At 39.5% G+C, this 26,986-nt stretch overlaps 1 protein-coding gene across 1 annotated transcript in view; it reads right to left on the reverse strand.

Annotated features, from left to right (window-relative positions):
- The window catches only part of drk (growth factor receptor-bound protein 2 drk), a 74,309-nt gene extending 47,323 nt beyond the window's left edge, over nucleotides 1-26,986 (reverse strand). Inside the window, exon 1 of the mRNA XM_075375904.1 lies at nucleotides 26,391-26,986. Coding sequence (XP_075232019.1) covers nucleotides 26,391-26,468 — 78 coding nt within the window. The 5' untranslated portion in view covers nucleotides 26,469-26,986. The remainder of the gene's footprint in view (nucleotides 1-26,390) is intronic.

Genomic DNA, 26,986 nt, shown 5'->3' on the forward strand with positions numbered 1-26,986 from the left:
TTTTTTTCCGCGCTTAATAAATAATTCAAATTTTATTCTTAACGTTTTGCAAATAAAATAAGAACCGCATACAGAAGCGAAAACCTTATAGTGAAAGAAATTTAGTTTGCTTATTCACCGATTTTTCATTAATAAAGTTTGAAATTTAGTCGGTAATAGAAAGAAAAACCAAAACGGAACGGATTAGCAATAAATGTAGAATAAATAAATATAGGATAAAATTTATTATCCTACCGAATCGAATCGAACTGTTTTATTAGTTTACCGAGAAAGATGAACTATAAACCTGATTCTTATCTAAAAATTCAAATTATCTAAAACTATTGATTTTCTTAACGCATTTATTTATTATTTATCTATTTTTTAACCCGATATCTATTGATTTAATATACTTACAGTAAAATACGAGAAATATGACGCGTAGGAGTTTGAAAAACGCTACCGAACCTGACCGAGTTTCGAACCCAGAACCTTCCGATTGAAAAACCGAGTGTCACCGCACCGCTACAGAAGTCAGCAAACGTCATTCAAATTTTAAAAAACGGTCGAACATACGTATAGAGAAGACTTTCAGAAAAAAAATGTATAACATATACGAGCAAAATGAGCGGACTCGTAAACAAGATAAAAACAGTAAATATATACAGTTCGTAACTCGACGTTGGAACAGTACCCTGGCCGGCAATAATAGAAGCCCTAATAAACATGAACATCAGCAAACATCTGATTAACCGAATCGATCGGTACTTATTCGATAGGCATATTGAGGTTAAGACCGTAGATGGCAAGGTGAATTATCAACTGTTCGGAGGAGTTCCCCAGGGATCGGTTCTGGGACCCGTATTATGGAATATTTTTTACGATGGGATCTTCAGACTACCCTACCCCGAAGGCGTAGACATTGTCGGATACGCAGACGACGTGGCCGTCCTCGTAAAAGACAAGGAGATTGACCGACTAGAAACTAAAACAAATCAGGCCCTACAATTAATAGATAACTGGCTTAACAACAACCGATCGCAGATGTCTCCAACCGAGTCCGAATGCATCCTACTCTCGGGCAAGAGAAGAGTCAGGAGCATAAATATTGAGATAAGAGGTGAAAACATACGAGAAGTCAACAACGCAAAATACCTAGGAGTGTACTTAGACAGAAGCCTAAAATTCGGCCGACATATAAACACGGACTGTCAAAAGGTTGCCCCGACAACCCTAAGAGCATTATTTAATAATCGCGGTGCACTAAAATTGGCAGTTAGGCGGCTCGTTACACCAGCACTGATGTCGACTAAACTATACGCAGCCCCGGTCTGGGAAAGTGCTATGAACGTAAAACGTAACAAAAGCAAAATGAGAAGCGTACACAGAGCGGCCTTAATCCGAGTAGTTCTAGGCTACAGAACTATATCTTACGACGCATTATGTGTACCGGCTGAGATTCCTCCTATAGAGCTTCAAATAAAAGGCAGAAGAATGAGGGCGGAAGGCATAACAAAATCTGAGGTGGAAAACACGATTATTAACAGTTGGCAGACCGTTTGGTCCGCTTCTCAAGCGGGACAGTGGACACGAAGGCTAATCCCTGATCTGAAGGAGTGGACAAACAAAGTAAAAGGCGGTTTAAATTTCCGTAAGACCCGACTCTTAACAGGACACGGGTCGTTTGGCGAGTATCTCTTTAGAATAGGGAAAAGACAGACATCACAATGTTCAGATTGCTACGAGGAGGACAACGCGGAACACACTATTTTCAACTGTCGAAAACGGGAGGGTTTCAGATATGAAATCAGGAGTAATAATCTCACACCGGATAACCTTGTCAAACGGTTATTACAAGATAGCAGGAACTGGGACCGGTTCTCTAATTTCGCGAGCTCGATCCTCAGAATCAAGGAGGAAAAAGAGAGGCATCGCGGGGGACAGGCGTGACGATAGGGCAGGGAGGACAGCCCCATCCTGGAGGGCCGGCATGCTAAGGTACGTCGGCACCAGAGAAGGGGTGGGAACTCCTGGGGAGTCTAACAGGGGTCAAGTAAAGACCGAGTCCCGGCCGGTGGCGCCGGTTCCTGGGGGCGCTTCCGCGCTTGCTGGGGCTGGTGCTATCGGTTTGAGGCAGGCATGAAAAGACCCAGACCCGGTCTTTCCGGGCGGGGGGGGGGAGACGGCATAGCCGAGTCTTCCTTACGCGCGGAGGATTAGAGGCAGGCAATATGAAAAGATCCGGAACCGGGGGGCTGACCTACCGTGCCGGACGTACTGCCGGTGGGTGGGAAGGCCCTCTTAGAGTCACAAGGACACGTCCCTGGGCCGCGTATACTTTAGTGGATGTCCGGCCCAGGGAAGTAGGGGAAAAAAACAAAAAAAAAACTCGACGTTAGCTTAGTTTGAAATAACAAACTTATTTGCCCGCATCTCCTCGGTAAAAATATTACCTACTTTTAAAAGCGGTTCGAAGACGATACACCAAAAGAGCACATTCGGAAATAATAAATATTAATGTAATCGTAAAAAAAATATTATTTTATATTCAAAAACAAATATCGCCACCTTCTTACGGGTTACCCTACTTCAACGTTCCTACCAGAAATCTTTTTCAATAAATTCACGAACGTCAAACGTCTTTTTGACATCCGGTACAGATGATACCGCCTAATTATATCGAGTTAACGCAAGATGTTAATTATAGAAAAAAAACCTTTTAAAATTAACCTCTTAATTATATATTAAAATTTATAGCCCTATCTCAACGCAACAAAAAAATAAATTTTCTTGATCTCACAATCACAAAAGAGTAACTGACAAAAGTTTACTTTCAAAACTTAAAACCGACTGCAAAATAAGCGAGAACGGACACACTAGGAACACAATAACTCACGACCGCGAGACTTCGCTTAAACTATACGCTCTTACAAGTACGATCCGCAGACTAACCGCTGAAGATCACAAACGGATGTATATAACGGCGCATTCACCTATTCGCTCGTACACAAAATAAATACAATTAAGGATGAAAACAAAGATAAACACACAAAAAATACATCGCATTAATAAGAGTAAACAAATACCGAGAGAATAAGAAACAGCTCACAAATTATACATAAAAATACCTGGATACAATCTAGTATTCTGAACAAAAAATCAAACAATCCGTTACGTAAAACACAGACCGATGCTTTTGAAGAGCTAAACTGTTCTATCTGTATACACAAACGGATGATGTCAAAAATTCACCGATATTAACTCTGATTTTCTTTCATAAACAAAATTGGAGGGGGAGAGTGAGAGACCGCATTTTAATGCATTCAAATGCTCTTACAAAACAAAAATATACGTAAAAATTTGGTATCCAGGCTCTCAGCCGGTTCAGTGTCGTTTTTTCAACTCTTCAACTTCAAAAAACTGCAGAGAAACACGCCGCTTCTTTTTTCAAGTCAGGAAAACGTACTAAGCAAAAGGGTGGAGATGAAGATTCTCAAAACGTTTCTACTGGAACTGCTGAATCGGAACGATCCCGCACCGTCTGTTCCGAACGGCACATTTCACATTACAACACCGTTATGATTATTGTCCCCCGTTCTGCGGTCCTAGAAAACAGCGACCGAGAACTTCAACGATGACTAGTTCGCCTGAATTCTTTACTTTCGGTTAACTCGATCGACAACGACACAAGACGCCGACAAGATGTTTTATCACCGGTAAAATATAAGAAAAGATCGTCTTCCGGCTTCTCTCATCCCCAAATACGTGCACAGATGCCGCTCCTTTGATTTTTGGGTAGAAATTTTCAGGACCCGTCGCATTCGGTTTACAACAGGAAAGTTTTTCAGTAACTGTACCTCTGCCCTGTAAAATGTCTAAAAAATACGGCCGACACGCCGATAATGAACATTAGTTTTTTAGAATTTTTGCGAGCGCTTGGCGAGACAAATAATCTAACTCGACGCAAAATCGATCGCTACTTTCTTTATCGAGAATAATCGTTAAGCTCACGGCTACGTCCGCTTTAGCGATAATACCTCGCTTAGGCTACCTTGTCATTAGACTGAAAAATTTCATTAGCATTAACATCTTCGCGTCGCAACCCCGTCCCGTACTTTTAACTTATGCCGAAAGCAAGGCATTTTTTAACTTTGAAAGTACAATTTTAAAATATAAACAAAGTAAGAAAGACATGAATAGTATTCTAACACTATCGCGGTCGGCTTTCATCCGTAAAAAATAATAAAGAAATTCTTTAAAATATTTTTTTAGTATATTATAAAGCAAGCTATCTTGCGGCATTAAATCTGGATGATAAAAAAAAGAAAATAAAACGTTTTAATTTCAAGAAAAAATTGAAAATTAGTTAGAAATAAAGAGTTTCAATATAAACGTTACGACAACCGTACGAGTTATTTTAGCGATACGAGGAAATATAGAGGAAAAACCGGTAAACGAAAAAAAAAGAAATAAATAACAGATATCCAGGAAGTACGTCGATGTTAACGAATAGTACAGGAAAAAATAAACGCTAACCTTAACGGTAATTCCCTACTCGGCTATACCGTATTATTACTACAAAGGAAAGAAAGCGATCATAAGCGCAACCCGCAAATACGAGTATATGAGTAACATAAAACCGAACCCGTACCGTAACCGGTGCAGAATCGGTAGGTTCTGTTGGAATGAAATTTTATGAACGATACCGATAAATTAAATAAGAAAAACATAAAATGTAATTTAATTGTTGCATTTGTTTACCTTATTGTTACAAAAGATGTTCAAAATGACCACCCTGGGCATCATCGATGTACTTTTGTGCTCGACCGATCATATTGAGAGTAGTCTGACGCAAAACGTTGTCGATTGCGTTGATTTCTCGTTGAATGTTCACCATCAGTTCAACAATATTGCGGGGATTAGATGCATAAATTCTCTCCTTTATGTAGCCCCAAAGGGAAAAATCGCAAGTAGACGACTATGGGGAACGTGGAGGCCACCGTCCTCTGCCGAGAGCTCGTTCATTTGTCAAACCTGCATGAAGGCGATTCGGTGAAACGTTTGATGTGTGACATGTTGCTCCGTCTTGTTAAAAGAAGCTGTATTCTTTTTTCATAATCGGTTAATTGCTCACATTCGAAAATTGTGAGGTAAACCTACGAATTGACAGTCCGGTCAAAAAATATTGGTCCCGCTACACGATTACAGGAAAGCTCACCAAACACCAATTTTCTCACCGTGAAGCGGACGCTCATTTATCTCGTGAGGATTCCTTACCGTCCAATACCTGGTGTTCTACGAATTAACATGGCCGGATAAGTGAAACCGTGCCTCGTCTGACATGAAATACGACATCGGGTCTATCTGTCCACCAACAACGTTTCCGAGAAGCTAGTTGCAATAATAAAGTCGTTTCGGTTTGTCTGTCTCCTTCATTTGCAGCGCGGGACGGTTTCAATTTTAATTCATGAAGAATTTTACAAGATTTATATTTAACACCAGATTGTTTGAATAACGTGCGTAGTGATTTTTTTCCCGGGAAGACGGGGTGGAGAACCCTCTGGTTATAGGCCGCTATGTTTATTACACAGCTTAGGAAAGCTATTTGAAGTTTTATTGCTGCATAGGCTGAGAGATGTTCAGACGAGTGTGGGATCTGAACACCAATATGGTTTTAAAACGGGGAGGTCTACCATCAATGCATTACAGAGGGTAGTTTCGACGACTGATGAGGCAGCAGGAGGTTCTAAGCGCTCCAGGAAGGTACCGATTCTGGTCCTACTGGATGTCAAGAACGCCTTTAATAACATAAGATGGGATGCTGTCCTGAAAGAATTGGAGGACAGGAACAACTTACTATATTTGAGGCTTATAATACATGACTACCTGTCCCACAGACGGATTAGAGCTTTTGCGGCGGATGTGACTGTAGAGTTCTGAATGGAGTGAAGTCATACTGGCCTCGGTTTAGAAGTGAGTACATATCGACGCTTTCCCAGAGCCGTTCCACAACCAGCTTTTCAAGCGACTTGCCGATTACCGGAAAGAGGCAGATGGGTCGATAACTGAGCTCAATCGGATCCTTTCCTGATTTTAAGACCACCTTCACCAAAGTCACCTTCCAACAAGGTCGGAAAGCAACCCCAGTTTAGGCACCCCGAGAACAGTCCGCCAAGCGGCTCTCTTATGACAAACAGCAGATGATAGAAAATATCCGGGTCAAGTTGGTCAATCCCCGGTGCCTTTTCAGTGCCATTCGAGAAACCACTCGGTCTATATCTACGGGTTCCACAGCCCGTACGCCAGAGAATGGTGTCTCAACCCCCTAACGCCGACTTCTGCTTCTACCCCCCCGAGCCACTGGAAACAGAGTGTTCACCTAAACGCCTGTTAAGTGACCAGATGGTGGCAACCATACCCGCATCGAACACTGAACAGCACGTGCAACGGCTTTGGCAACTTCGCAAGCTGCCAAGGGTTGCGCTGCAACTCGCGCATGACCTTGTCATAACTTGAGTTTAGCTTCCATGATGGCATGAACATACTCATTACGGGCGCGCCGGTAGATCCGCAGACCCTCAGCGCGCACGTCATCAACAATAATCCCCGTTAGGGGACGACGCTGGTATCTTCTCCTAGAGGACCTAACTCTTGCGCGCAGCACGCTAAGGTTAGAGGACCACCACTTTTTCCCGGGTTTCCGCCTGTGTTTATCAGACGGCTCCCCGGAAGCTGCGGTCATGACGGCTCCAGGCACTCCCCGGTCAGCGGACTAGTCATTACCTAAAGGACCGTCCATCGGCCGAAACCGCCGTAGGACCCTATCGCAGTCAGTCTTGATGGCCCGGCCGAATTTTTCAGCCATCAATTCCACCTCCTCTCTGTGCTCCATGCGCCATTCCAACCCCTGCAAGGCAGCTGCGCACTCGCACCGCAGCTTGTGCTTAGCCAAGCCCCTTCGGTTACAGCGACCCAAATCTAGAGCTCTTAGACCGCCTCCGTAAATGATCTCAAAGGCTACAAGCCTATGATCGCTCACACTGGCATATAACTTCAGTAAAGTATAGCTGAAGAAAAACGGGAAAAAATCATATAATACATCTCCGGAAAGGATCGCACGGGTAAACCGATCAATCGAAATAGATCTCGCAGTTTTTATCTGCTCACGTCATCCGGTGAATACGTACAAGATATAATACGCGTCAAGTTTGGTTTACTTCTATTACTCCCACCACCACCCCATTTGGTCGCCCTAAAATATAAAACCGAACGTCTGTGCCACGAAAGGCTACTCAGCCTCGAACAGTTTAAGCGACGAGTTCTAACTAGCTCCTCCAGCTTAATAGCGTGAAAGGAGTAGGCGTGATCCAATACACCATTCGCTTTTGTGTCCAGCCGTTCACTTGTCATATAGTAACAAAAATTGGGTAGGCGCACCCCGTCTATAATAAAATAAATGACAATCATAAATATAAAATTTATATCGTCACAGACAGCAATTCGCTGTCAAGTCTAGGTCGCTAAATGCCAGCAAGTACCTGTCCAACATTTACAGCGCTTGGAGCTATTGGCAGAAGGTCAGCCATTTCTAGAAGGTAGCCTCAGTGCGGTAAGAGCCTTTTCCCTTAAGAAACTACTGATGACGGTTGAACAATGTAACTTCAACAAGGAACTCCCACACAGTCCGACAATGCGGCTCACGCCACATGACTGACCGCTTGTGAGTGGTCCATTTTCCCCATGACCTCTAATTTCAAGGGTGGTCTGAGCTCTGGCCCCCCACAACGGCGGGGCAGTCGAACATCATGTGTTCGTTCGACTGAACCTCCCCGCAGACTTACACCTCTTAAGTTGCCAGGCGAAACCTATACAGATATTGCTTTAAATTCACATGGTTGGCGAGTACCTGGGCTACCGTTGCTCATAAAAATGAACTAGAGACGTAACATCCCCCAAGAAGTCCTGTATAAATTTATGACCTTTTCTTAGTGTGGTATGCCATTCTTGCTGCCATGTTTCCATCGCGAGGCTCTGAAGCCTCTTTCGCAAGCGGTAGATGGATAACTGTTTCAAATTTAGCTCCGGTGCATTGTGATCACATCCTCTCCGGTACGCGCTATGCTTGAAATCGCATACCAAATATCTCGGCGTTCCAATCTCTTCGCAATCACCGCATGGCCGCCAGAACTTTCACCACTAAATCGATTGGGATAGCTTCTACCGATACCGTGGAAATCTCATAGGAGGTTGTTTGAAAAACACCAGTGCATACTCTCAAGGCTCAGTGCTGCACGATGCTTAAATTTAAAATAAGTTATCTATTCCTAACTAGCCTATGCGTCCAATCTGGAGGCGCGTATGTGGTCATACTTTCGAAGACACCTCGGTACACCATGTAGAATTGACGGCCCGACAACCCATAGTCTTTCCGAGCAATCCTACTAAGCTTGTGCATTACGGAGACGGCGTCTGCCGCTACTTGTTTAATATGGTTGCTAAATAGCAGCTTCTTTTCATCAAACAAAACACCTAGGTACTTATGAACCTAACTCGGCTAATTACACAGCCTTTATATTTAATGTGAGGATTTCGACTGTAAGATAAAATTTGTCTGCGCCCTTCAAAAAAATCGTGATTTACCACGAACTAAAAGGACCCTTTTGTGACTAATCGTGACCCTTTCTGGGAATGTCAATCCCAGAAACCCGTCAAATACCAGGTTCCACAGCAGGGGACCGAGAATGGAATCTGCGAGCTTCCCCTGGTTACGGATTTTTCCACAACTAGGCGCGCATCCTTGAACAGAACCGTGCAGTTAGACAAATAGTCTCTTGCCACGGCCTGTAGGATTTCGGGAACATTGCGGCGTTCCAACTCATAGAGGACAAAACTCCAACAAAAGGAAGGAATTGCTGCCTCTATGTCAATAAAAATTGCCAAAACATATTTACAGTTGGCGCTTTAAACATCGGCAAGAGCATTAAGATGCAATCCTCGGTGCCAACCCCTTCAATGAAGCCGTATTGGTCTCAATTTAGAAAACCGTTCATATCGATGCTTTACCGGAGCCGTTCCACAACCAGCCTTTACAGCAACTTACCGATTACCGGCAAGAGGCTGATGGGTCGATAACTGCCAACCTCACTAGGATCCTTTCCAGGTTTAAGAGCACCCTTACGAAGGCCACATTCCAACAAATCGGAAAGCAACCCCAACTACGGCACCCCAATAACAGTATGCCAAGCGGCTCTCTTATGACAAGCAGAAGATGGTGAAAAATATCCGGACCAAGTTGGTCAATCGCCGGTGCCTTTCTCAGTGCCATTCGAGAAACCACTCGGTATATGTCAACGGAATCCACAGCCCGTATGTCAGGGAAGGGTTTCCTCAAGAATCCTCATGGCTTCACTGCTGGCCGCCCGGGAATTATGCAGGATTAACTGCCCCAGGCGCAAGCGTTCGACATGATGACGTCTGTCCCCGACAGCTTTCCCCACTTCAAGCGTCGCCATACGCTGTACTGCTTACAGCTCTCGCTCGGGCAATATCGTGCGACCTCCATTGCTTGCCACCGACCCGGTGTCCAGCAACGAAGCTTTTCACCAACGCACAGACGGCGCACTTTGCCGACGCGGTCTCATGAAGACAGCTGGATGTCATATGCCCAACAGAGGCGCAGTGACCACACATCTCCAACTGCGCTCTGCAACGGAGAGGTGTAACCAACACTTTGACATTTGAAACATCGGACGACTTCAACATGGACGACCACCCTACATGAGCACCACCCCAAAAACAAACGACCACCGGCCATCATGACCTGCCGGATCTTGGGTGAGGTCTCTAATACCCAGCGGCTCTTTACGGCCTCTTTCCGCCCCAACTGCCGGAACACCCTGGTCCCCTTGAGGAAGTCCTCGACAGTCATATAGAATCCTGGATTTTGACTGTGAATGGCCTTGAGGATTTCGGGCTCCTCTAACCTCAATAGATCATACACCAATATCTGAGGCCGCCGCTCGGCCAGCAACTGAACCTTTAGCCCGTTCTTTACCAGAACGTCTGCCTCCAGTAGCCTGCCTGCTGGCAGCCGTTGCAGGTAGTGTTGCTGCCTGCAAGTCTGCGTGCTGCTCATTAACTACCTCCAATATGATGCTATGGTCCCGTGTTTTAGTGCCCCGGACACATTTCTCTCCGCCAGTGCAGGGCCTTTTTCAGGATTAGCTCCGTCATTAACGACGAAGCCCCCGGACTTAAGCAAGTCACCTTGAGCCCGCTTAATTTTGATGGTCTGCTTCTGGACTGGCGGAGTGGGGTTAACCCGCTTAGGCCCGCCAGCAGCCGTTATAGCAGCAAAGAGAGGCTTTTTCACCTTCACCTCAACCCGCTTCAGAGATAAGGATTTTGCGAAGGACCCTCCCCATTCCCGGTTTGAAGTCCCCGACTCCTTCCACTACCTGGTCAACCTTGCCTGACAGTCGTGAGACGACGGAGAGAAGGGCTCGGTTGGTGCCCTGGAGGCCTTCGCATTTTACTGCCAGCTCAGCAACCATCAAACAAAACATTCAGACAAATACAAGTCGACTAACTGTCAAAGCAAGACTAAAATGCTATGCTCGACTCTTTCTTGGAGATCTTGGTCCACGCTGACTGTACCTCGTCGATCCGCCCCAATCCATCGGATCCGGAGCTTGACCTTACTAATGAAGGCGTTGCTCCGGGGAACTCCTGCCCAGTGCCGACCACCACACTTCTGTCCACCACCACCCTCGACTTCGAGAGGAGATGCCCTTCAGATTCGGCTCACCCTGTGCGGTTCCAACGGCGGTTTTCTCCACACAGCTTACAGTAAAGGATTTCTAGTGCAATCCGTCTTCCACAAGGGGTACCTCCCTCGTGAAGACCAAAAGATCTCTTGCAGAGACCTGCGGCCTCGACGGAGACCTACCGAGTGACCTTCTCTGGAAGGGGTCACCGGTCACCAAGTCTTTGACTAAACCAACCAAATCCTCCAGCCAATTTCCCTCGGATTGCTGCTCCATTGTGGCTGTTTAAATAAAGCACAGACTACACTGCCAGGAACTACAAATGTAGTCTGAATGAAGGGCACAAGGTTACACAACCCCGCTCGAAAAGTCCAAAGCTAAAAGCTCGTTCTTGCAAGACCACCGGCGAAGTCGGAGCAAATCGCTTCCCGAACCTGCCAGAGAATCGCAAATTTTGTTGGCCTCACGAACCTAAGAAAATGGGACACTCGATTCAACAAAGAAAAGGTCCTTATTTAGCCGACAGTGGTACTACTGCAACACCGTTCAGTCAAAACTCCACAGCGGCGCAGGTTGACTGACAGCCACTAGTCGTTTACAGCCCCGACGACGTGAACGTAGAAACACTGTACTTGCAAAAGCTTTATAATCGCTACCGGTAGCTGAAAAGCAAGTTTACAGCACGGGGCCAAGTCGCGTCAAATTAGCATTTGTTACTAAATTCAAAGAGCTCACTGATTTGTCGCTTGAAAAATTGCATTCGGCAATGTTATAAAACTGAACACCGCAGACCGAAACCCAAGTTAAATAAAACTCGGAAGAAATACTTGACGGCACGTAGAATTTGATTTCTGATTTGTTCTCGGCAGATTTTTCATATTTTCAAATCTGTAGAACGAATAAATTAACAATCGGTACGCGATCGCTGCGTTAAATGTAGCGTATTTAAACAATCTCTATTCATCTTAATCCGCTAAAAGCACTCGAACACGGCTCACAAAAAAATTATTCAAAACCTAAAACCAGACGGCAATTTAAATCGTTTAACGATCATTTCCTACGGATAAAGAAGGATTAGATATATCGGTATAAAAGAATAAACAAAAATGAAATAATAGATGTAATAATAGTTCAGATACATACAGTCGCTATCGCTATAATGTAAACTACGATAAATTAATTAAATTATTACGTAAGCAAAACCGAAATCGTATATTCAACCGCGCACGTAAAATAATTTTATAAACGTCAATCGATAACGATTTCTGCAAACGTTTTAAGCGAAATACTTCATAAAAAAGAATTAAAGAGTCCCTTTTTTTATTTAAAAAATATTTTAATGTTTATATAAAGAGTTAAACCGTATAATTAAAATTAAATACGATAGGGAGGTTTTTTGAAGTTTAAACAGATTCTAAAAATTGCGGAGGATAATAACGAAGCGATGAGAGAAAAACAAAGGAGAAGAGTAAAGTTAGCAGTAAATAGTTTTAACGACTTCTTTCTACAGATTCCTAAAAATCTATTACAGGGAATCAAAAAGACTGCGTAATTAATTTAAGATTTTACGCGAACTTAAGTCACAAAATATTTCTTTCTTTTTGACCTGATCTCAACCGAAGATATAATGTCTTTGAAAAATCGGTCATGGCCTGATATCGATGGAATCGGTACACGGTTAATTATAAGAACGGACAGAAGGTGTATATCTTATATTTAGAATGAACCTAATCGGACGAATCGGTTTTCTTCATGTCGCAGTACATATGAGAAATTACTGTAATCGCAAAGGTCGGTAAGTGAAATTCCATTACTCTCAATTTTTGTAAAGATAGTTGAAAAACGAAGGAATGGAAGAAAACTTGAATTTTCTTGTACTTAAAGAAAAAAAATACTAATAATAGTTTGAAAAAATTTATTCATAGAAACAACTATCGCAATACTCGATGAGACACCATCCAAACGGTAAAATTAATTTTGTTCGCGTAAGCGGTTTACTTTTGGATATTAAGCTCACCGTCAAATTTCATCACAAAAGTTGTACGACTAGGAATTATCTAAAAAGACTATAAAAAATGATAAGTCGGCTCTGAAACTGAGTTTTTATCCGGATGGATTTCCTACGGGCGTTTAAGATGTTTGAATAATTCGAATCGATGCGATCATTTTTGACGTCAGATTAAACAAAGTAAAACGGTTAAACGTTTAAGAGTAGGGGATTAACGGTTTGAAACGGAAATCAAAAATTTTAAATTGAATATAGATTTCTTTAAAATTTCGTATTTTAAAGAATACTTTATTAAAAAGATGCATTCTATCGAGGTATTTTTCATAAATGCGTACGGTTCAGATAATGTAATGAGAAAGAAATTTTTTCCTAAGACTATTTTATCTTTACAATAGCTATAAACACGTAAATCGTTAAGATCCTTATATACGAGTGGAAACGATACGGTATGCATATAAGCTTAATATACGTAAACAGCCGAATTACGAAATTATATTAATTAATATTTAATAGAATGTTTTCTTTTCTTTTTATATAGTTGTTTTTCATTTGTTAAACAAACGATTGTATTTTAAATAATACATAAGATATGCGCCATTAAAATAAGCTAAATACGAAGTGTAAATATTTTGCGTAGCTATCGATACTGAAGCAGTATAATTATAAAGGGAAAATAGAGCGATCGGCAAAATTTTGGTTATTTGAAACGACCAGAATTCACAACACGTTTGGCGTTGTGAATTCTCGACGAATAAACTCAAAAAAAAAAATTATAGAAATTTGCGGAAGACGTATATGTATTTACATTTTCCGCAAATTCTTACGAGTCTGCCTGTTTTGAATAATATCTCTGGGTCGGCTCGACATAAATTTTACGAAAACGACTCGACAAATTTCTATATAACATTGACGACGTTAAATTTTCAACAAAATTAAAAAAAGAATAGGTTTCATAGTTTAAAACGTTTTACGTTTGTACCTCGATTTTGTATGACCGACGGTATAGAAAATTGAGCTTTGTAAAATCAAAGTACTCATTCGGTTATTTAAAACTCGTTTTCAGCAGATCGTATTTACGGGCGAGGAGGATATTCGATATAATTTCTAAAGTTTTTGACCGATCTCAAAAGTCTGTCGACAAAGAAAGTGAAATTTGGCACAAATATTCCGCTAAATTTCAGCTTTGGAGTGATTTTACTTTTCATCGGTCATTTAGCCGGTTTTTTTTTAAATTATAATTTTTTGCCTCGCTGAATAACATTACACCAAATTTAGACTTACTGGAATAAATAATTACTCCGATAAATAAAATCGGGAGGCTGCGTGTAACCCGTACTTAAAATTAATTTTTTTTTAATTTTAATTTTCAGGAATGAAAAACGCAACTGTATCTACAGCGCGATCGTTTCATCGCGCACATCATTCGTCTTCAGCGCATGACATCGAGTGATCGCGTTTTAGTGATTTTTGAAAGTTACGTTAAGTGTTACATCGACGGTCAGATCAGATGTCGGTCGACACAAAATCCAAAAATCTTACGCGAATCGCCGCTGCACTCGCAGAAGGTTGGTGTTGCGAGTTCTCGACGACGAATAGCGGGGCCGATTTTTTTTACAAAGTCCTTGACGGTTCGGCATACCAGGATATAATTACCGGATTTGTAGCTCTTCTGCATCCCGATGAACGCTACTGTTACCTGCGACAACAAGGAGCGAAGCGCCGTACCACCAAAAACACCTTGGAATATTTGGAAGAAATGTTTGGCGATCGCACGATCTCGAAAGGTTTGAGGCCCCCTCGTTCCCCTGATTTATCGTCACCGAACTTTTCTCTGGAGTTTTTTTGACGGACGTGAACATCCGAGTGAACCCGCGTACTCTACAAGACCCGGAGCGAGCCGATACTGCACAGATCGATTACATTAGCTTCGATGTCCCACGAAGAGTATCAAAAAATAGGTTGCGAAGAGTTCGGACCCGCCTTTAGGAAAACGGTGATCATTTTCAGTGAAACGCAAGCGTCTTTGTATTATAGGTCACAGCGGAATTATAGTGTATAGCGTCGCAGTGCGCACCGTAAAATGATCGCACGTGGGATGAGATTTAAAGATTTGTTGAATTTTTTAGCGTTTCTGATACTTAATATGTTTTTCAAGTCGCGGCAGTTATTAAAGTTGTTATACGCGGTAGCTGGCGAAGAAGAAGAAAGGAAAGTTAAATGAAATTATTACTAATTAAATTTTTACTAATTATTAAAATAAAGAAATTACAGTAAAAAAAAAAAAAAAAAAAAAAAAAATAGTTTTAAAGAAACTACTGTATAATTTTAACGATAAAAACATCATTCGGTCAAGTAGGACTCGATACCTTTTACTACGAATTTTGATTTTTGTTAAAAACGTCTTTTGAATAAGGGGTAAAACTGAACCCAAATTTTTTTTATAACTGAAATACTATTTAACGATGTGCACCGTTTAAATAAGCTATACGTAAAGCGTGAAAAAAAAGTAGAAGCGATGGAAATTTTTGCAATCGACTTTGTTTAGCGCTCATAAGGTTAAATTTTAGCTTAACCTTACGAGGAAGATTGTTATAAGATTTCGGATTTTTAAGTTTTCTTTCGCTACATTTTGTTTTTTTCCTCTTTCTTTTAACTTAAAAAAAAAAATAAAAATGCGCGAATAAATAAAGGTAAACATTCGAAAAATAACAACAAATGTACAAATAAATATTATTTAAAAAAAGAGTTTTTCTATCGCTGTTTATAAAATAAAATTAACCGTCTACCAAAAAAATGAATAGCGAATAGTAGCGAGTGAAAAATCAAAATCATTGAACTTCATCCCCTTACGTACAATTCTACAAGATAAATATCTCATCTAAAAATGGATACGGCAAAACTTTAAACCCGTCTGTGAAATACAGTCTTCGTTTAGATAGAAAACTTTTAGAAAAAGACCGCTCAAGTAAGTTTTCTAACTATCTAATAAATTTTTATATACATTTTTTTAAACTTTTGCTTCTAATAAACTAACTCTGTAAACACTTTCCGTATAATGCTGGACTTGAGCCAATTTTCTTGTATTCTTAATTAATCAGCCAAATACTACTTCGGCTAGTCTCAATCTTTCAGCAGTACGTTCTGCATATCCTAAATTGTAATTTCGATCGCTAAACGATCACCGTCCCCAGATACTGAGGGATTAACACAAAAATAATAACAAAAACGTAAATAAATAAACGCATTATTATTAACGGCAATAGAAAACAAGTTATAAATTATTTTAAATACTTCCGGATTTAATTTCATCTTTTATCTTTAACATTTCCGAGGACAATAGACGCTGCGCATTAACGGTTAAAGTTGTAATACTCTAAAATACTTTTAACGTCGCTGCTATATACAGAATACTATGTAATTTATCTACATTTTACGGATTCATCTTCTCTATTATGTTTTTTTTTTAAAAATACGAATATTTTGTTGAATTTGCTAAATATTTTGTCGATTGTTTTCTATTGCTATCAGAGATTCATCGGGAAACACCGTTGAAATATGCCGTACCCGAAATAAAATTCATTATTTTGTAATAAACTTGCATATAAATGACTCTTAATATGCTCTGTAAACCGTAAAATACCACGTCAAGTAGACCGGGGATCCCCGAAAGAACCGTCTTCAAACTTCAAAACAAGTTTCTTTCAGAACCTGGTTTTGAGATATAACAGTTGAAATTCGGCTAAAAAGTTGTCGCGACATTTTGTAAGTGAAAGTTTGAACTAATATAATTCCTTATCTAGTACTTTAATCGAAACGAGACTTTGTAATTCGCGAAGGGGCAACATTGTGTGTAACAGCCTAGTTTCAAAGCGACAGGAGGCTTATGTCAGGAGATATTAATCACCAAATTTGGTCAAAACATTTTTAGCTTATAAGCGGCAGAATAAACAGTTGAAAGATAACGCATCTTTCACACAGGGAGCAAGTTTTCCGTAACTTTTATGGATTAAAGGAATACTCTTTAGTAGAAAGTATTTTTTTATCGACTAATTTTATATCTGTTACGGCAAGCACAATTTTTAAAAATATTTATTACACGTGCACAAAAATACTAAAATCATAAACAAAATGAAATACAGTCGTAGGAGTGCAATAAAATAAAAATATCTAGAGTGGTCGGGTTAATTCCGCTTCGGCTTAAATTGTTTCTCGATCGTAGCTCGGATGTTTTCTGAATACATATATGTCGTCCTGATGATGTCGTTGAGCAAAAATGTGCTGTTCTGGAATCCAGCACAGAGGGAATCGTGTTTTTCAAAAGATATATCGCACATATTTCCGGAAAGTGAAATGCCTCGAGTAGGTTTATCGGTTTCATAAACATCATTTGAGACTCTGCTCTCTCTTATTCCGACAATTGTGTGATCACTAGTACACCGGCTTTCCTGTTCAGGTCGGATTCTCCCAACTTCTTCTCTTGGAATAAAAAGGAACCTGATTCCTGGTATATTTTCTTTACAAAGTTCAAATAACTCTCTTAGTATCAATCTGGTTTTCTATAGGTCGCTGAAGGCTGACAAGTGCCGCTAACCGTTTCATACCGCTTTCAATTCCATCATACGGTGATTTTCTTCAGCTAGTACTAAAGAAGTTCCACTGACCTTTTATCCCAAAGTCTTCTTCACGGTGGGGCAAATGATAAAATTCTTGAAATTAAGCGGCTGAACCGTCACTGAAGTAGCGTGTACGGTTTATTTCAGTCGCTGTCTGCAAGTATTTGATCGGTTTAGTCAAAAATATATGTACAGCAATGATATAATGGCGCAGACAATCACTGACCGTTCAAATACTGATTCTGAAGCTCGTTTTTATCGTAATAAACCACGAACGGATGCAGTGTAGCTCGGCTGTAATCCCGATGGAATCCCTGTACAGAATCTTGAACAAGTGAATAGTTCTCGGCATAACGGTACGATTATCATTTAAATTTTACTTCGGCCGTTTTAAAAACGAACTTTGATGTTTTGAAACAAAACGGCGGCTAGTCAGGCAAAAAACCTTTAAGGAAAGCTCTTCGATAAAATTTTCCGTAGTCGTCTGTTGCGTCTCCAATATGTCTGACCGTATGAATCCACTGCTTATATTCTATTAGTTCCTGCAAGTCATAATCTATAAGGTCATCTAAAAAATGAGACTCCAACCCGGTTTATCCGCCGTTCACAATTTTGTAGCTTGCGATCCTTAGTTTCTAAGATCCAGAGAGTTTTCTCAATCGATACCTTGTAGTCATCCTTGATGGATATTGCGGCTATCATGAGCTTAACGTTTAGTCGAATAGTAAAAACACAAACTGAATGTGTGCCAGCAGCACCGATTGTAATGCACCACTGTGGCCTAAGTTAACAAAATTTCGAGAAGTCAATTTCACGGCCGTAATGTGTGCGGTCAACTATGAACTGCTCTTTTACATTGCACAGAAGTAGACGTTTCTGCATGTGGACTTTTTCATCGTTAATCCTAACCGAAATAAAATCTTTCTTTCCTGGAAAAATTCGGGAAACTCATCATCTTCAAAAACTTTCGGAACCCGTTGACTAATATCATCCTTCAATGTTTTCCTTCTTTTTTTCTGGTGTCGCCAAAATATTCAGATTTAAGCCCTTCCGGGCCTGCTTCACCATTCGCATCGGAACCCGGGAGTCATCAATTGTTTTTTCAATACTCCAGGTACCGGGTGCCGATGTCAAAATCTGAACTTGTCGACGAGTCGAGATCAAACGGTTGGCTTTGAGCTCTCCAATCGGGATATCCAGATCTTTACATCCTTGACACTGCTTACTCTTTACGCATTACATCAGTAACACTCAGACCAGCGGCAGCTGCTGCTATAGTAGCAATAGTACCTTCTGCTACAGCTAGCCTTTTAAATCCCGTTTGCCGACACATTTAAGCTTCAAAAGAGATTCCAAGTGGTGGTAGTGAGGCGTCCATTCTTCAAAAAGCCTCTAGCATTTCCACATCACTAGATTCTGATTCTGGTGGATAATCCTTCGACTGAATCTCTCTTTGAGCCGATTCTTGCCTACATCGTGGGTATAACTTTTGACTGGCTTGAAGTCGTAATTTGTTAAAGCTTTTAATCGGTCTAATATCAATAGGCCACAATCAGTTTTTGGCTTTGTGCGATTATTTTCCAAATAGATTACAATAATCCTTCTGTAGGAATTCAAACTTCGTCCGCAAAACAGCTTTATGATAGGAACAGATGTCAGTATCTTTATTAAATTGAATTACAGATCGCCACTGTAAAAGTTCTTTGTCCGTGCTAAAGAAACTGTTTTTTACTTCATTTCTGTGATTTTTTTTAATCCCAAAATTATAACAGTTAATATACATTCAACATTTTACGACCAAAAAGTGGTTTTGACCGCCTAATACAATCGATTGAATTTGGAGATAAAAATTATTTTTTCTCAAGGAAATTATAATTGAAGTCTACGCTTATGAAAAATGTGATCTTAGAAAGAACCAAAATGAATTTTACTGTTTGTAATGAAATTATTATTATCGATTCAGGAAATGTGCTTAGTAAATTTTAAGAGTAACATTCTTCGATTACAAAATCGTTGGACCGGTTTTAATATAAAAAATGGATTTAATCGTAATCGAAAATAGATTTGCAATTTATCCCCTGTAATGTTCACAAACGGTAAGATAGACTTATTGGCTGAAGGTGCGAAGTTCGAGTTAAGTAACGTAATGTTTCGGTAGATTTCAACTAACTTTCTGTCGATGTCGAAAGCGTTATTGACGTAACAGAAAAAGTTGAAAATTGATTTATCTAATCTGAAGAGTTCTGAAATGGGGAAAGTTACATCGACGTCACCTTGGTGACGAACGATCTGCTTAGATGTACAAGTAGATGGACGGTCTGGCCCGAGGGGCCAGTGTAAGTGATCATAGGCTTATAACCTATGAGACTGCTTACGGTGGCGGTCCAAGAACTCCAGATTCGGGTCACTTGCTGGCATTTGGTCGAGAGGCCAAAGTATGGCCTCTTATGCCGAGTCCGTTTGGGCGCATAGGTTGAACAGAAATGGAGCACTTATTTAGAATTTAACGAGTGCCCAGCTCAGAGCATTAATAGTATGTACTGCTGTTTTTAAAACAACCTCCTACGAGGCTATCACCGTATTGGAAAGGGCTCTCCCAATCGATTTAGTGGTAAAAGTTCGGGCGGTCAGGTGGAAGTTGCGAAGAGGCAGGGAGACCGAGGTATTTGGGATGCGGTTTCGAGCTGGGCCTGTACCGGAGCGGAACGGTGATCACAATGGACCGGTCCTAAATTACGTTCAGTTGCCCATCTCCCGCCAGAGGAGGAGGCTTTACAACAGCCTCTGATGGATGCAAGAATGGCACACCACGACTAAGGGAAGGTCCTTGTATAGATTTATACAAGACTTGGACAGATGGTATGCCTCTTCTTCGTTTTTAAGGGCAACGGGTGCTCAGGTGCTCTCCAACCACGCGAACTTGAACCAATATTTGTTTCGGTTCCGCCTGGCCACTGATGCGCTGTGCGTCTGCGGGGAGGGCCAGTGGAACGAACATATGATGTTCGATTGCGCAGCTCATGGGGGGGGGGGGCAAAACTCAGGCCACCCTCGAACTTAGAGGTCAAGGGGAAAATTGGCCACTCATAAGCGGCGAGTCAATGTGGCGTGAGCCACATTGTCGGACCGTGTGGGTGTTCCTTGATGCCGTTGCTTTCTTCAACCGGCATCAGTAGTTTATTTAAGGGAAAGATTTCTACCTCACTGCTGTGGGAAGCTACCCGAGAGTTATGGCAGGCCATCAACCAATTAAAGCTGCAAGCGCTTTAATATCGGTGGACAGGTAATTGCTGGCATTCAGCGACCTAGGCGTGGCAGTGAATTGCTGTCTTGATGTGATAAATTTCAGGAACGATGCAGCTTTAACTGTCCCAGGCGTAAGCGTTCGGTATGGTGATGACCGTCCTCGAAAGCTTCCCTCAACTCAGGCGTCGCCATACGCCGTATTATGTACGATCTTGGCCCGGGTTATGTCGTGCGACCTGCATTGCCCGCCCCCGACCCGGTATCCAACATCAAAGCCTTTCACCAAGGCACAAGGAGCACACTTTGCAGGCGCGGTCTTATTAGGATAGTTAACTGCCCTGTGCCCAGCAAGGGCGCAGTGACCACACATCTCCGACTGTGCCCTACAGCGGAGAGAGGTGTGACCAAATCCTTGACATTTGAAGTACCGGGGTACTTCTGTATGATCGACGACCCTGCTAGAGGTTCACCCGAGGAACAGCCGACCACCGGCCACCAAGACCTGCCGGATCTTAGGCAAGGTCTCAATTACCCAGTGGCTCCTAGAGGGCTTCTTTCCGCCCCTAAAGGGAACCACCCCGGTTCCCTTGAGGAAGTCCTCAGCAGCCATATCCGATGCTGGATTTTGGCTGTGTATCGCCGTCAGGATTTCGGGCTCCCCTGTCCTCGTTGCCCTTGGCAAATCGTACACCAATATTTGTGGCTTCCGGTCGGCCAGCGACTGAGCTCAACCGGTAAAAGCAAACGCACTCCTTTTTTCCGAAGAAAACGTGAACTCAGTAGATTTTCATCACGATTCTAAGCGGCTTACTGTGTTTTGAAGCAGCCTCACCAGTAGCTAACGTTTTACATGTTACGTAAATAGAAAAATCATCCGCAAATAAAGAATACATAACCGGTTTTCCACGCAGTTTGTTATATTATTTATGGCTTCGGCAAACAAAGTAACAATTAGGACACTTCCCTGAGGTACTGCGTGTATACAGTACAAGTCTCAATTTTTTGGTTTATTCTGTACAGAAAATATTAATCGGCTATAGCGATAACGTGATAAGCCGTTGTCAACTGTACATCTTTCTGATCGGTAGACAATAGTTTTAGAATGTGTTGTCAAACGCAATTCAATTTTATTGCAGAACAGTATTACAACTTTCCACAGATATTCCGATTCTTCCACTTTTTCAAAAAATCTTCCTTCTATCGCTTCACGATGCGTTTCATCATTTGTAACGGCAAACAAAGTATCACTTATCATTACGAACTTCATTAACACTAATACCAACCTAACAAAAAACTTGCTCGTTAAAACATGTTTTTTTCATCGCCGCTTCTTTCAATCGATGTTAATTTGTCACCGTTACATTAACATTCACGGTTTTTTCAATTAAAACACAAAATCTGACACCGGACTACAACAAAACAATATCACGTATATCTTATACAAACACCTCCTTGTTATATCGGAGAAGAATCAAGAACGTGAAGCCGACCGTATTATAAATCTTAAACTTTGCCGGCTTATGAACCAATAATTTCCCGATCGCAATTACTACTGCAAACAGAGGGAACCGATCCCAAAACGTTTCAGAGCTGTCTTGTACAGCGGTCCCATATAAAATGCAACACGTCAATTGGCCTTCTATAGAATTTGAATCGACCGTACTCCCCCGCATTTGATCGGAATGGATTCATCCGACATCTAACTATCGTGCCGACGCGACAATCTACCGGTAGTTATAACAAAGCGATCAGAACGTCAGTTACTGTTATCGATAAGATGGTGTTTTCACAAGAGGAATGCTAACTTTATCGGAGTCATACTTCAGTACACGGATGGCAACGACTAAGGTGAAGGCGTGACTGCGTCGTTAATACTAAGACAGACCGGTTCCTAACAAGACATCAGTAATGAGGCTGGCGAGTAAATTGAGACACAAAAGGTAGAAGATAATGATGAATGCAGAGACAGTCTGTTAAAACCGATGACTTACTACAATCCGCCTTACAAAAAAAAAAAAAAACAATTGCACACTTGTAGACGGCCGTGTAGAATTCAAAAAATTCATCGACTAGTTGATCCCGACAAAAAAAACGGCTAGAATATTATCATCGGTTAGATCAATTTGTGTACAAGGGGATTCATTTTACGGACTTGTTATTTTTCTCTGACAAAAAATTCCATTTTGACGCTATATAACCGGTCAAAAACTGAAAGGATCACCACGCCTATCGTGACAAACCATTGCGCTCGCAGAAAATCTGGTGTGCTATAATTATAAAAAAAATTGTCGATGTTATTTCCTTTGAGTATACCGTTACAGCAGAAACATCAGATTTATTTTCTGAAAATTTAGGCAATTTTGAACGCATGTTTATTGATATCCGTTAACGTTATATACTTTTCACTTTTTTCAGTATATTTTATATAACATCTATAAACACCGGTATAACAATTATCGTGTATTTTTTATTAAAGAGTTTTTAGTTTTTAAATGTAGGTATCGGCCGATATGGACAAACAGAAAAAATAAAGCAACACGCTGACTATTTCATAAAGATGTTAAGCGTTTTAGATATTTTAATAATTTTTCATAATGTATTCGACATAATAGCGATCAAAATCTTGCTCTTTTCTGTTCTTCCCCCGCTATGGTTTTTTTTTACGTTACGTATTATATTTTTTCTTACAGATAAGTGGGTATTTGGAGTTATTTGCAGAGATATTATAAATGTAATCTTAATTTACGGTCGCTAACCTTGACTAGCGAGCGAAGCAAGCGCAAGTTAGGTTTGGTTAGACTATATTTATAATTTCTCTGCAAATACCTCTAAAAATACCCACCGATTTGAGAAAAAAAAATTAAAAAGTGTCTATCGGATTCCGACAAAGTACCGCAGGATCCACGATAAACTTTAGACGTAAAGTTGTTTTGTTAAAAAACTTATTACGTCTAATCTTTAAATGTCAGTATGTAAGCTACTGTAAAATAACAATTACTTTCTTAATGAGTTTAAATACTTATTCTTAAAAAAAACCACGGCGGAGAAGAAACAGAAAAGAACCGAAAATCTTACAAGATCCTTTTTTTAACAATAAAATACTTTGCTATAATTAAGTTATATAAAAATGTTTTTGATTATAAATCTTCTGAGGAAGATTTTCTAAACTTAAAACTCCATAATAAATTAACTTTCTAACTTCAATAGCACGTTCTACTGGAGCGGTGTCATTTCTATTCATCGGTATCGAGCTCCCGATTGGGTAACATTCTGTTAAGAGCTACACGGTTACTAGAAGGGAGATTTAAAAGATAAGACTGTATATTAAGTTCTCATTTATAAAAATCATGTAATCTCTCTTGAAAAAAAAACCTCTGATCTCTGTGATGGAGCGGTAGCATTTCAACTTTTCATCCGGAAATGCTGGATTTAAATACCGGTCAGGCATGACGTTTTTCATACGCTACCACAATTTCTTATTCTCGTGTACAAGATTTGGGCTTATGCGCTAATTTAATTCATCAAACAAATCTATTGTTTCACATTTTTACGAGTAAAAGAATATCAGTTTCTTACAGCATGTGTTTGAAAATTGATAGGATTTGATTTTTAATTATTACGTTTACATTTCACATAAAGCAAAAGTAAACATCCGTTATCTTAATATGTTCTCAATACTATGTTAAGCTATCATCTCAACTACGTCCATTATCTCAACTCGTATCTGTTTATGTACAGAATTAATAGCAAATTGTTCATAAACAATTTGTTTAATTGTTTATGAACAATTAATAACCGTGAATGAAATATTTACGAAGTTTATTAAAAAGTTAAAATTTAGCTATGTTTAATTTACAAATTTTTACCAGAGGGTTGCCCACTATACATGAAAAATTCATTATATGCATTAACTATCTTGGAAAATAAAAATTAAACCCCCTCTAACATTATACACAATTTTAAAAAGAAATTCTTAAAATTTTCAATAAGACTTCACAACATGAATTTTTTTACGAGTAACTATCAGAGAACGAGTAAATCAAAAGATTTCAGGGACAAGGATTAAAACAGTATAATGTTTCACATAACTCTAATAGGAAAAACTTTTTAAATGTCAAACATGACCTTCACTGGCCAACCGTTAAAATGGTATTAAACTCTCACTTTAGCAAAGAAAACAATTCAACGGATAAAAATAAAAAATTAGAGACAAGACAAGAATTTTTTTGCATTTTAAATGTTACAGGCTGCACCATATTTCTTCTGTCAAAACCATTTTATTATGATTTACTGGCGAGTTTAAGAAAAGTTATATGCAAATTAAAACTAATACGATTTTACAAGTGTTCTAAGTGAAATTATTTTCAAATTCTTCAACTTCATACTGCAGGAACAGTATTTTGTGAGTTATTTGCCAGGATTCATTATGGTAAAATATATCCTGGGGGAGTAAAGAATTTAAGTAATTATTTTACCAGTATTTTAACAACTTTAAAAAGAATCTGGTAACCCGTCCTGCCTCTACAGCAGTGATGTTGCCCCCACCATTGTTTTCACTGTAACAGTATTTTTATTTATAAAATGATACAAGACAGCAGTTTAAGGGATGTAATTTGTGACAAATACACAATAGTCACTGCTTTGTTAATGTTTTTTTTTTGTTTCAGCACTACATAGATAACCTATAAAATTTAACTGATGTTTGTTTCTGAAAAAATCATGTAAATACAATCAACATCACCCTAGTTAACATAACTGTAACAACATGTTTGATGTTGTAAGCGAAGATCATGAAACACCAAAAAAGAAGTTTCTCTTACCTGTATTATAATTTAAACCCAAATCCTCGATTTGGGTTTAAATATATATATTTGGGTCAATATATATGTAATGACAGTTTTATTTTCCTGAAGTTCACTATAGGAAAGAACAACTGTTAAGACTCATGTCATTAAAAACTTTAAAGTAAAAGGATTTTACTAGTATGAAATTCATACGGCAATGAACATGTTGAATAACAGTTTGATCTGATAAAGTGATAGGTACACAAAAAATAAGGAAATAATATACAATGCAATGCCTACCAGGAGACTGTGATTCAAATCAATGATGTCTGACTTATTGGCAAAAAGCTTTTAAACGTGTTAGCCACATCTGTTCACAACTTTTGTATTAATATTATGATTTCACTTTCATCGCTCTAAATACCTTAATAACAGTTTACTGACACGATACTGAATTATTTATGCTTGCTAGTACTGCATCTATTTAAACCTGCTGCACAGTACAAGTACAAATAACAAATCATAAATGAACACTTTTTAAAAATATACGTAATATACAGGATAAAAAACCTTACTGTTTAGAAAACAAATATTTTGCAATGCAGCAATAATTACTAACAATTTATAATTTAATTTTAAACACTTTTATATACATTTTTATCAAATAGTAATTACACTCAAAATGAGTTTATTAAATCGTGAAAAATAAAATTTAACCGAGAAGTTATAAAGTAAGGAAGCATAATCATCATACTGTACAATTAAATTTTAAAAAATCTGCATCAGAGGCTAACACTTTCCAAAATCACAACTGTTAACCTAACCCCTAAAACAAGATTACTTAAAAATGCTTATAAAAAATCCAAACAAACCGAACCACAAATACGAAATAAATTCACAAAAATACTACAGTACCAAAAATGTTAAGGTAATTATAAGATTTTTAAATTGTATGTATCTATTAAATTAAGAAAAATGGTATACCGATTCTTACCTTCAACACTTGACTTTTTCGAAAACTTAATTCATCTTCTGCTGTAGCGTTGAAATCGTGTTTGGCAATCGCCTCCATTTTACAATGCCCAATATCTATTTACTAACTATATAAAAAAACAAATTAAATACAATCACAATAACAGGCAAATATTATTCGTCCTTGAGTGTGGAATACAAAATAAAAAGAGGTTATCCTGTCAGCAAACCTCACACAATACTTGTGTCCCTTTGGTTCGTTATAAAAATTTATTCAGTTGATAGCACACATGTTATTAATACATTAAGACATGTCAAAATAAAATATTTACAGAAATATAACTTAATTTGTAAAATAAAACAAAATACAGCAACACGACCCAAATCAGCAAAAGGCAACCATTACTGCCTCACTATCACCATCTATGGGTACCACAGTTCTATTTCGGTTTGACAGATAAAATAAAAATGAAATTAGATTTCTTAAAAATCTGTAAATGTAACTAAGAAGTTGTAATAACTATGATATACATATTACATAAACGTACACAACCATCATCATTACACTTAGAACACTTCATATAGAAAACTACTTTCTTAACGCGAACGATTGTCAAA

This window comes from Lycorma delicatula, chromosome 9 (assembly GCF_047948215.1).
Source record: "Lycorma delicatula isolate Av1 chromosome 9, ASM4794821v1, whole genome shotgun sequence".
NCBI classification, from domain to species: domain Eukaryota; kingdom Metazoa; phylum Arthropoda; class Insecta; order Hemiptera; family Fulgoridae; genus Lycorma; species Lycorma delicatula.